The sequence below is a fragment of the Pinus tabuliformis genome, chromosome 6, assembly GCF_031772625.1.
Source record: "Pinus tabuliformis cultivar Carrire ecotype Pingquan chromosome 6, CPIR1, whole genome shotgun sequence".
Taxonomy (NCBI): Eukaryota; Viridiplantae; Streptophyta; class Pinopsida; order Pinales; family Pinaceae; genus Pinus; species Pinus tabuliformis.
Window position 1 is genome coordinate 1,498,579,200 of NC_142292.1, and position 13,093 is coordinate 1,498,592,292.

Here is a 13,093-nt window from a genome sequence, read left to right on the forward strand (position 1 = left end):
GTCCAGTCTGAAGCTGGAAGGGATAATAGCTTCAATGAGCGCATTCAGCACGTCTGTCAACTAGTCCATGACATATTGGACAGGCCAATTCTAAGTACAAGCAGTGTCATGATCAGCATTGGGTGCCACAGAAGTTCCAAGTGGGTGACAAAGTTTGGTTACATTTGCAAAAGGAGTGCCTCGTTGGGCCCCACTACAAGCTTTGCCCAATCCGATATAGGACTTACATGATCACTAGGGTTTTAGGGGACAATGCTTTCAAGGTTAGCATTCCACCATTCCTTGGCCTGCACCCAATGTTCAATGTGGACCACCTTCGACCATGTTTTCCGCCATTATTGGACACATCAGACATTACAGAACAACTCACACCAACAAAGTTAAACCCAGACTGCATGGAATAGGCCACAACTAATCATTTCATGGACACGCATATCAAGAACACTCGTCAGCAAAAGATCCAACTGTATTGGGTTGTCAAAGTTGGCTAACTCTTGCACCAAGGAGAGTGGATCACCAGGGACTAAGTTCAACAGAAGTTTCCACATCTCATGGAGACACTCAATGCAATGGGGACCATTGATTCCTAAGGGTGGAGGAATGATCCAGGTGCATATTGGTGGCCACCTGCCTATTCGACTTGGACCCCCATCGTTGTTTATTTTCAGTTTTCATAATTGTAGCACAACATACTATTTTTGGTAGTTTTTCAGTTCCTAAACTTCTGGAGCCATTTTGAGGGAGTAAAAGAAGTTTTCATGGAAAATAGAGAGATTGGAAAAGTCCCAAACCAATTTGTTGGTTTGTTTTTGGCCTCCTCTTCGACATATTTGAAACACTGTATTATGATAGCTAAACAAAGATCGTATGCCAAAGTTACGACACCAAGAAGTTGATGTACCAATTTACCCAAATGGGGCCAACATTATTTACGTTTCATCTCCTTAGGTTAGGTTTTTGGATGTTTAGGGTTTTTTATTGTTTCTCAATAATAAATATGCCTTTGGGCCTCATTGTAACACAATTCAGAGGCATGTAGCTACCACATCTCTTCTCAGAGATAAGCTACCATCGCCCAAGCTAGTTTATTTCCATATTGTATGTAAGCATATTTTAGTTCTTTGATATTAATGAAATGAAGTGTTATTTCTACCGTAATTATGTATTTATGGTTATATCTGTATTTTTTTCATTCATTTTTAAGGTTGGATCACCATAGGAACTATCAATCGGCATGTGAAAGAAACTTGTATAGTGAGCCACTGCATTCACATTAGTTTTTCTATGAAATGGGAAAAACAAAGTTGTGTTGATATAATAGGGAACCAATTAGAAAGAGTCTCTAAAAATCCAATTAAGGGGAGGAGGAAAAAATTTTATAAATCATTTGAACAAGACCAAATTTGGAAAGATAAGACCTAGCCAAGGATCACAAAAGTTGGTCAACTTGTGCCCCCAAATCATGTTGACAAGAGCCAAAAGGAATCTTGTAGACAGTTGGAATGAATACCCAATCACTCTAAATGAGAGTAACACCACAAAAGAGGAATCAATGAGTATAATTGAAATGAAAATAGTCACCACACAAGAAGAGATGTGATAGGCATGGAAAGACAACAAAAATTTAATGTAATGGAAATGCTCAGGCTTGAGATCAATGGTCTTGTGGCCAGCTCGCCTAAGGTGAGATTTCAAAGATGCAGTTGTCATAAAGACTCATTATGGGGGTGTGATGCCACATCTCTTGATCACTTGGCTAGGGGGAAGTGGCATCTCCCCCCCCCCCTTCCCCCCCGTTTTGCAATAAGGACACCCCATCTGGTGGGACATATGTATCCTACTTAATAAGTTTCCTGTAGAATTTCCTAATGTAGATCACCAGATAATGAAATATACTAAAGTAAAATACTTAATCTACTTCTACAATCAAACTTGCGGAATCTTAATCAATTTTGAGCAAGATCAAACTAAACACATATAACAGAGAAGAAGATTCAATCACACATGAAACATAGAAGAATACTCTGGGGAAAGCCTCAGCTAAAAACCCCGCTATCTATATTATTATACAAGTGGAAATATCTCAGGATTGCACAAAGATTTAGCTCTCAAGCTATCCAGCTCTCAGTACATCCCTCAATGTTGCTCATAGATTGAATAGACACAACATGTGCCTTCCCTGAGTCCTCCAAGCCTCCTATTTCCTTGTGCAGTTTTTCCTGGGTACTCAAGCTGCCACCTGTGTGTAATAATCCCTCACACACTGCTCTGACCTTTGAAATAACTGCACAAACCTGAAGGAGATAATTCCTTCTATATGGATGAGTTTCCAATATAGGAAAAATCGTCCAACTAATAGTACACTGTCCCTTCCTCTGATCTCAACTGGGTCTCTGGCTGAACTGACATGCATGAGTTATTTATGAGAGAATATTGAGTTATCTAGAGAGCAATAGTTGCATGCATGCAAGCATTAACTAACTGAACTCACAATCAATTCCACAAACTGTTGGAACTAATCTAACTGGACTTAACTCAGATAACTGAGCTAACTAATTACAACTCAAAGTAAAACTCATCCTGATCTCCTTTAATCAAGGGATAACTTCCTCAATCAATGGAGAAACTGTTGCATGTCTTCACATAGACTTCGTGTTTGATTTTCTCCAACTAATTAACTCAAGATGAATTAATTAATTATTTTACAAATAGCTGCTAAGATCAATTCGAATTTTACTTCTCTATTTTGGTTTAGGGACTAACTAAAATAGGAATCCATCCTGAAATTCTATTTATAGCAATGCTATTTTTAGCACTTCCATTTTTTCATTCCTTGTCGCTATGTCCAATACTGGTACCTAAACGGCTATTTATAGCAATGCTATTTTTAGCATTTCTTGTTGCCATTTTCAACATTTCCAATATGTGTCTTTGAGGGGAGACTCTAGCAAGAGGTTCTAGGTGGAGGAAAGTGTTTCTAGAGAGTCTAGACATCCATGGGTAGCTAACATATTTTTTACTTTGTTTCTTGTTCGCCAGACATGGAATGGGAAAATAACCTAAATGTGGACCACAAGGGTCTATGCCTTGCTGATGAGTGTTTCAAGACACCAAATTATGGAAAAATTATAAACAAGGGTTCCATTTTGTAGCTTGTGAAGGATGTTAATGATAATTTGAGGGCCACCTTCCACAAAATGTTTGGAGAATTCAAGTGCATGTGTGATTTCCATCCTAGTGACTAGGTCAGTAAGTTTCGATACATTATTACTATTAATACCCAAGGACCCTGAGTAAATGAAGAGTGGACAACCTTTGTGGTCTCTAGTGACACCACCAAAGCTAATTGGACCCAAAATTCCCCTTCCATCTGTCATCAAAAATGAGTTTGAGGAAAGCAGTGGGTGGAGGGGACCATACAGTTGGAATGCAAAGTGATGGGGTGTGGACAATGTATAATTGAGAAAAGTAGAGGGAACAAGTTGCCAGTGGTGAAGGAGCTAGGATTCTTGTCCTTGGACCTTCAAAACATAGGAATACTAGGGGGAAGTAAGAATGGATTATTTAATGTTTTCTAGAGTGGAGCTCCAAAGAGAATCAACAGGAAAGGATGATTCTTTGAAGATTCTTTAGTTTCACTCTTTCCAAATTGTCGAAAGTATAAAATCAAGGGTGAGCATCCAGATGTGTTTGAGAAATAGGTTATAGGAAGCATAGTTTCAACAATTAGCGATGGTGTTGTGAATGTTGAGAATATCTCAATCCGGGTAGGAAAAAATTTCTTCAAAAGGTGCCCAAAGATCAGAGGTAAAATTGTAGTTGTTAATGATATGTGTTAGACTTTCCAAGTAGAACAGGCACAAGGGGCATATAGATGGCCCTTGATAACTCCGTTTTATAATTTAGTCCCATGTTAGAGTATTATTTTGAAACAACAACCATAGAAAGAAGGATAACTCTGGCTAGGCATGTTATTTCCATATTTTAAGACATGCCTCCTCTATTGGTAGTTCATGATGACCTACTGTCAAATGTTAAGCCTCCTGAATAATGAAGGTTCCTTTTGTTGTGTATAACCATTGGATTATGTTTAGATGAGTTGAGATGGGAATCAACATTTTCTGAAGATTTCCCAAGAATTGTTTCCATTGTTCTTCCACTGGTTTAGGATGCCAGGATGTTGGTGGTAACCAATTGTGCCATTGTGGGGTGGTCTCAGTGATGTGACAACAATGAATGAGTTTAGTTAAGCCCTAGGATTTCATTAGCTCCCTCATATTATTGAGTTATTGGTTATCACAAATATTTGGGAATTACTGCTAGGGCTCTTCCTAGAACATACCAATGTTTCCATCCTTAATTTCCTAGAAGCAGTTTTGCTAGATCAAGTGCATAACTTTCTTGGCTAGGGACCATATAGATGATCCATATGCCATGGTGTGTAAGAATACCAGGAGTTGTTATGGTGTATGGGGAGTGTATTTACAGTTCCATATACATTTCCAAAGGTCAACCCCCCCTAGATCCATTTTCACCAAATTTTTACACCTAGGATTGTCGCCATTGTGGTGGGGTCGCAAAGATTGAGTCCTCCTTTGAGTTTTGGTTTGTAGAGCTTATCCAATGCTAGAAAGGTCCATTTTCATTCCAAATTAGACTCCCCCAAAAGGAATTTTTGTTGAATTCACTAGAGTTCCTGAAGGATCGAGGATGGTTCCATTAGTGTTGAACACAAGTATATGGGGAGGGCTTGGAGCACAACTTTCAAAAGCACTAGTCTTCCAACGATATTCAAAGAGTAGAAGGCCCATCCTTCCAAATTGCTATTCATTTTGGATATGAGGTCCTCCCATAGGCCCCATCTCAATTTTATTTCAGCCCACTAAGCTCTAAGATATTTTAAGGAAATATTGCATTTTTGGAAGCCCAAGTTGTTGGATATATGTCATTGCACAAGGGAGTGTTGAAGAAAAAAACATGAGATTTAGATTTGTTAACATTTGCGCATGAGCTGAAATAAAACACCTCTAAAATTTAAAGGAACTCTTGGGATTCAAAGACAGAAGGGATTCCCATTCCCATTGTGTCATCTACGGATTGTTAATGAGTGAAGGGGACACCATCACCAAAAATATAGAGGCCTTGGAGTGATTTCATGGAGATAAATTCTTTAAGAGATTGGATCAACCCTTCCATGACTAAAATGAAAAGAAATGGTGAGAGGCAGTCGCCCTGATGAGTGCCATGGGAGGATTTGAATGGAGTGGAGGGAGAAATATTAACAAATATGGAGAAGGAGGTAGAAGATAAGATATTACCAATCCATTTTTTCCAGCCTAGGGAGAAAACAAAAGCTTTGAGTATGTGGAACATGTATTTCCAGTTAAGCTTGTCAAAAGCTTTTGAGAGGTATAGCTTAAGCAACATCCCATCTTTACAGGAGATTTTCAGGGAGTGGATGACTTTGTGAGGAACCATGATGCCATCAAGGATTTGTCATCCTTCCACAAAGCCAGTATGCTCTAATGATACCATCCTTGGGAGGATGGTTTTGAGGTGTTTGGAAATAATTTTAGTAATGATATTGTATACGAAATTATAGAGAGCATCAAGTTTGAATCCATTAGGATCCTCCACTTTATCTTGATTTGGAACCAATGTAAGGAAGGTGGAACTCAAGGCTTTGAGGATGGAATGAGTTCTCCTAGATTCTTCCACCGCTTACCATACCTCTTGACCCACTATGGACCAACAACCTTGAAAGAACTCTATAGTGAAGCCATTCGAGCCAGGGGCCTTATTTCCTGGAATCCCTTTAGAAGTTCTTTCCACCTCCTCTTGAGTGATTTCATGGAGCATGGCCTCATTCTACTTGGTAGTTACCAGACAAGGTATATGTTTGATGATATGATGGAGCCACAAACCTATTCTGGGACAGATAAGTTAAAATGTTTTGATAAAAGTAGATAAGCTCTTGGGTAATCTCTTATAAATAGAATACTTTATCCCTCAGTGAGTTTTTGATGGAGGAAATACAATTGTGATGCCCATGTTGAAGCATACATTTATGGAAGAAAGTTGTATTCATTTCCCCTTCTTTATTCTAGAAAACTGTTAATTTTTTATTTTATAAGAGTTCTTTTTGTTTCCTGCATTCATCAAGATTAGTGAGGGTAGTGCTTTCTTCTATGATTAAAGCATCAAGTCACACCATACAAAATTGATTCTTGTTGCATGGTCTTCTTTTTTTGCTCCATTTTACATTTTTCATCTAGAATATTAAAAATTTTGGTTTTTTTCCAACCTTTGAGCTTCCATTTGATGTATTTCAATTTTTGTTGGAGTTTATACATGGAAGATCCTTGTAAGCTTTTCAATTCTCCCCACCATTGCTTAATGTTTTCTTGGAAATCAGGATGGTGAAGCCATAACTTTTCAAAATGAAAATTCCTATTGTGTGGTAAAGATTGGATGTCTATATTCAATCATATAAACCAATGGTGTAAACCATGGCTCAGGAGGATAGACGCCTCTAAGAATATTTCCCAAGACATTATAGACTCTATGACTAGAAAAAAATCTCATTTTGATGCCACTTGTTGTACCCCTCCCCATATGTTATTCCAAGAGAAGGTTCCATTGATGGTTACACGATCTACCAGGTGCATGTTTGTCATTATATCCTAGAAGAGAGAAGACTCCACATCAAGGTGCCTTATGCCTCCATGCTTCTCATCTAGTGATTTGATTAGATTGAAGTCATCACCAAGGATGGGAAAAAGGGAGGAGTTTGCACATTCCCGTGATTGACTAGAGGAAAACAAACTTATCTCTTGAAAAAGTTGGGCCATATGCATTGGAAAGGAAGTAGGTCTCCACATATCCAATTAGCTGAAATTAGACAATAAGGATGCAGAAAGTGATGAACATATTTATAAGTTGATCTTTCTGGGAATGCAGAGACTTTCTTCCATAAATCACACGTTAGTTTCTGCCCCATTTTATTATTATATTGGAGATGGTCTCACTAGGATATTTGGTCTCCCAGATCATAATAACTGCAGGGTTTTCAAATTTCCATTTTTCTTTCAGGAGCCTTTGTTTACCTTTGCAATTGAGGCCCCTAATATTCCATGAGAATATCATGATTTCGTGGGTATGTTGGAAATAGGGAAAACATCTAGTATTGTCCTTATGCATCATGAATTCGCCAACATACCTGCTAATTCATCCAAAAGTTGATGATTTATTTTATGTCCCTTTTTCTTTTCCTCTCTATGCAGCTTGGTCGAGTCCTTCAGAGGCTAGGATTGGAATTCGAGTAGTTCAAAATTAGAATAAGCAAAAGCATATTTTAGGCCAAACTTGTGTAATTTGAAATACGCCCTACCTAGAATTTTAACTTGGTGTTTAGAGAGGGAAAATGGTCTTTTCCTTTCCATGTTTTTTCCAAGCTCGATAAATTGAGGGAATTGAGCTGTATTTTTTTGATTGGGATAACGGTTATGTCAGGAGTTTTGAGTAGAGGGATCTGGAATATGGATTTAGAAGGTGGAGGGAATGGGCGATCGAAATAATATGCAGGATGAGTGACAGAGGTGGGCGGGGGTTGGGCAAAGTCATACATTCTAGCTTCTAGGGGTGGCACAACTGGAGGAGGGTTAGCAATGTCTAAAGAATACATGGTTCAAAAAGGTTTTTGGAGGGGGGCATCTTTGGAGGAGGAGGGTTACAAGGCCAAGGGCTTAGGATTTGAGTGTTTACCCCCCACTTTGGTGAAACCATCCTTGTCATGAGAAGAAGGGGAAGCATAGTTAGAATTAGTAGCAAGTAAAGGAAAATTATGGTAAAGATGGTCATATTCATGGCATCTTTGGCACCATAATGGGATGTGCTCATAATCGAGGTTTTGATTCCAGAGCTCATCTTGATAATAGATCTCGATGGACACTAGAAGAAACTTTGAAACTTTCATATAAATGTAAATGTAGGCGTAGGAGATATGCCTAGCCAACTTAGTATCTTTTGAAGACTTGGCATAGTTTTCGATGGCATTTCCAATTCTTGCCAAGGTTTCCTCATCCCAAAACTCCCATGGTAATGAGTTCATTCTAATCTATACCAGGGCAGTTGTAAAGTCCTCCTTTTCTAGCACAAAACATTCCATCTAAAAACAAAGATATAACCTTGCTGAATTGAAAAAATACAAGTTGTTCTCAAACACTCACTTTTGGTCCTTAAGACTCAGAAACCTTGATAGTGAAGAAACTCTTTGTACCTAGCTCTAGCTTTATCTACCCCATAGGTTTCCATTTGAGTTGCATCCATTGAGTGAGAATTTTTCTTGAAGGCCAAATGTTATGAAATTTCCCAATGAGGACATGGTCCCACATATATTGAATATGGTCCCCCATGCAGCTGGAATGGACTTCAAATTTTGGGTATATAGCTACTTTTGCTAGACAACTTCTAGGTGTGTGCATCCTTAATGAGGGTGGTGTTTGCTAGGTTTTTTGTTGATTTCCATTATCGTTTTGCATTGGGTTAGTTAGAATAGAAGTAGACGGTTTCCTCATGTTCTTATAGTTGGCCACAATCTTGTTGTAGGAAGAGGATATGCTCCTTCCATTAGCATTTTCCATATGAAGAGTGATAGAGGAGTAACTAGATGTTCAACAACTATGGTTTGTTTACAGTCCAAATTTTGCAGAGTTGTTGATTAATTTTTAAAGTTTTAATAAAACTAAAAATAAGAATAATTTCATATATAGAGAGATGTGAAATTTATATAAATATGAATAGTATTATTAAGAACTAGCATAAATCCATATTAATCCTTATCTATCAAGGATATAGAAGAATCAAATCTCTCCATGTGCAAACTTTTCCTCAAGTTTTATACTCAAAATGAAATTTGGATCTTGGAGATTTGATCCCGCTAAATGCTTGGTAGATGTAAAGTTAAGATGGATGTATGTTGGCTATCATCATCATCATCATGTATCCTAGCTCGTACACATTTTCCATCATTTTTTGGGAATATGATCTATTTATTCTTTTACACTCATTTCTTAACAACTTTTATTACAAAATTTTCTAATCACATTACAAATTTGATGTTTTTTATAATGTTACATATAGTGTTATTAATTTTCCCTTTCACTCTCTACTTAATCATATTAGTAGAGTAAAGTAGTAATGTATAATTTTTTCTTTCAATTTCTACTTAATCATATTAATAGAGTAAGATAGTGATGTATAATGGTTGATATTTAATCTACATAATATAAAGTTGTTTTTGTGTTAAATTTATTGTGTTTGAAAATGGGTCTGGTTTTTATTCACACTCATGTGCCATGGGGTTGATTTTGACTGATACTATTAAACTTCTATGTGAATCAGCTTGTACTCATATTTGCATGACATGGGGTCGATTCTAACCGTTATCACTAAACTTCTAGGTGCGCCAACTCATACTCGCACTCACATGACGTGGAGTCGATTCCGACTACTACCACTAAACCTCTAGATGAACCCTTAGACATCCTCACACATGATCCACAAAGCTTTTAGGAGAGATTTGAACCTCGAACTAGATGTGTTATAAAGACTTCATATCACAACTCTCTCAAATTAAATTACTTCATAGAAACATTTAAACTCATGACTTTCATCCTTTATCTCTAATTATAATGTTTTCTTAAAACTTTCATTCATAAAATAAAATAACAAATCACAATTTTTAAATTTATATAGAATGTAAAATAAAAATACTAAAATCTTATATAAAAAATTGTTTAACAAAATGGGAGGTTTTGAAAAATAATTCATAATGTATGATAGGTGCTTAAATTTTTTTACCTTTTCTTTTATTGGCTTGACTTATAAATCATATAGACAAACTTTTTTCACAAATACATGTTTATTAGTTTTGATTAAGAACTCCTTGTTAGACTATTTTTCTCTATTTTATATTATTAATGAATTAAATTAAATTTAAATAAGTGATGATATATGAATGTGAAGTTTGGGGATACATTATATCTATAGAATTGTAGAGGAACATTGAGCTAATCCATATGCAAATTATAGCCTACAACCTCAAGATTAAAAAATGTTAATTATAATTATCAAAAATATATAAATTAAGTGAAATTTAATTTCATATTTTAGATATTTATTATGATTTTCTTATAATGGGAAGAAAAACATTTTATAGAGAGAACAACATCATATAAATGTTTGTATATTAATAACAAACACTTAACTACAAAGTAGTTAATGTTCTATGCATTAAATTATGTAACATTGAATTAGTTTAAATTTATGGATGTATAACCTAATGGGTATTATTCGAGAGTAACCTATATATTTTAGGTTATTTTATGATATGAAATTAAAGGTGATATTTGTGGAGGCTTGCCGTTACACCAAAACCCGCAGGTGTTGGTAAACATTACAAGCCAGTAACTAGGATCCCCAGGGTGGAAATTACCGATTCTATAGAGGTGCGGTGATTCTTCCAACACCCCCCCTCAAACGCAACTTGGGGGAATCGAACCTGGGTCCAAGCTCTGATACCATCTCAAAATCAAGATTGAAAATAAAATGTATGATCCTGGGTGTGGATGCCTTATAAACATGTAGAGTTGAGTAATATCTGTGGAATCTAAGCCATTGTTTGATCCTGAAGCAGCTTGATCCTTTGGTTTACGATGCCACCGCCATTGTGTCTCAACAAGCTTATGAGGAACAAGACGGTGCTCACGTTTTGATAACTTCTTAAATTTCCGCACTCGAAGCTTTGCTATTTCAGCTTCTTCTTTCGGTTCAAGCTCTCTAACAATCACAGTAAGCCTACACTGGGGTCGTACTCTGATACCAGATCTGCCTTTAGCATGATAAGATATTGTCTTGCGAAAGAGGCCTTTACCAACAAAGGCTTGATCAATAATGAGACGATCACCATCTAAACCATGATAGTGCACAGCATTTGCACGAGCTGAATGTATAACCTTATATACAGTCTTAGCAGCCCGTTTCACAGTTACTTGCATTTGCAACAGAGCATTTTCCACACGCATTCCTCGAACAAGAGCCGCCACCAAATTCACCTTCTTAGGGCTCTGTTTTATTTTCTTTAGAACTGCTTGAACAGTTCTCTTGCGCTGAACAGAGCTCTTTTCTTTTGTTTTGTCACTTGAAAGAGCTGGAACCTGTGACAAGGGTGAAGGCACTGGTTGTATATTTGTCTCAGATGATGCTTCTACATGTCGTTCCCTTGAAGTTGAAATCCGCGCAGTTGCATGAATGCCAAAAAGGCCATTATCATTGTACACACTATTGAAAGCAGAAAATGTTTGCACTTGTCGGTATTCATTCAAAACCCGTAGATATAATCGAAAGTGCATTCCTTTACCAGCGCCACCAGCAGAGAAAGAACTAGCCCCTCTCGTGAGCGTCGAAGAGGCTTCAGATGCAACTTTGAAACCATTGGAAATGGTTGTGAAAATGGTTTTCGTCGGCTCTATATAATCTAGAAGTGCAGGCGGTGGCTTTACGCCTGGCAGAGCAAAATCCATGCATGAGAGAAGCTTATGTAAATTTTCATTCTTTGATTAATAAATTGCCTGTAGTACCCACGTTGGGACAGGCCGTGGACTGTTTCCCTCCTTGCACTTTGAGGGTTTTAACCACGTCAAAAATACTGGTGTATTGATTTGAGATCTGGTTGTGAGCGGTGTCCTTTTGGTGTGCTTGGTAAACATTACAAGCCAGTAACTAGGATCCCCAGGGTGGAAATTACCGATTCTATAGAGGTGCGGTGATTCTTCCAACAATATTGTGTGCCGATATTAATTACCATGCACAAAATTAATGATTTACTCACTGTTTTTTCATCTTGTTCATTAAATATTATTTGTTCATCCAATATTATTTTATTCTCATCCAATAGACAAAATTAAAAATTAGTGAATCAAACAACCAACTACAGAGTGTTTTGTTTATATTAGAGTTGTGTTTTAGATCTTTATATCCAATAATATGTTAAGTTAAACAATAATTGAACACTCTAAAATCAACAGGTGTTTTGTTTATATTAGAGTTGTCTTTTAAATCTTTATATCCAATAATATGTTAAGTTAAACAATAATTGATGATCTGAAAATGGGGCACTAAAAGGATTCTTGTGAGATTACAAGAACCTCTCCCACTTTCAAAGCTTAATTGTTCCCAAGTCTTTATGATTAACCAATTGCAGAATTAATAAGTGCTTGAAAATATAGGTATATTCTTATGTTTGTTTTTTAAATTGTTTATGTGTTGTAAACCGATTGCTTAAACTGATAACATACAATAGTGAAACAATGCAGCAAATAACAAACACATGGACAACAATATTAATTTGGAGTTCACCCAAAACTCTTGGGCTATGTCTCCTTGAGCTCTAGTCAACTCGACTGGGCTCTCTGGGATTATGGCAGTAGTCCTTTTACAAGCTCCACACTTAACTCCACTGTTTTACACAGATACAATGGGCTCAGACACCATCTTATCCCTGGCTCTGAAGCTCTCAGGCTTTCTAGCTCTGCACTCTGGCTCTGGCTCTTAGCTCTAGCTCGTGGCTCTAACTCGTGGTTCTGGCTTCTTTGAGCTCTCTCTCGGCCTCTGCGTGCCTATGTGATTCGCTTGAACTCCAACCGATCGCCGACAACCTTCTAGCGACTTTTTTACAGCTTTGTTGCATGTCAATCGTGCTCTCAGGATTTTTTGCTCTTTCAGCTCTCTGCGCTACTTGTTTATTCTCTGTTTCAGCAACAACCCCCTTCTGTCTCTGACATTCATGGTTTTTAAGCCAATCGACACTTGTCTGTTCGTTTTCCCTTTCAGGCTCTCTGGCTCCCGACCTCTGTCCGCTCAAATCCCCTCTGAGCGTTAAACAATCATTGTTAAACGTCTCCAAGTATGGTGGCTACCTGTTTTGCAATGGAAGGGACCATCGGCGTGTTGAAATCCCAAAAATAGTATTTCTCTGTTTACACAGAGAAATACATAGAAATGCTGCAAAATCTGCCAAACTGCCATTTATTGG

General features: G+C 37.3%; 1 protein-coding gene across 1 annotated transcript; it reads right to left on the reverse strand.

The window, feature by feature from the left end:
• Positions 1-10,535: 10,535 nt before the first annotated feature.
• LOC149264342 (uncharacterized) lies at positions 10,536-11,582 on the reverse strand. Its single transcript, XM_089398328.1, has one exon. The coding sequence runs from the start codon at positions 11,580-11,582 to the stop codon at positions 10,536-10,538; it is 1,047 nt and encodes a 348-aa protein (XP_089254454.1).
• Between the last annotated feature and the right edge of the window lie 1,511 nt (positions 11,583-13,093).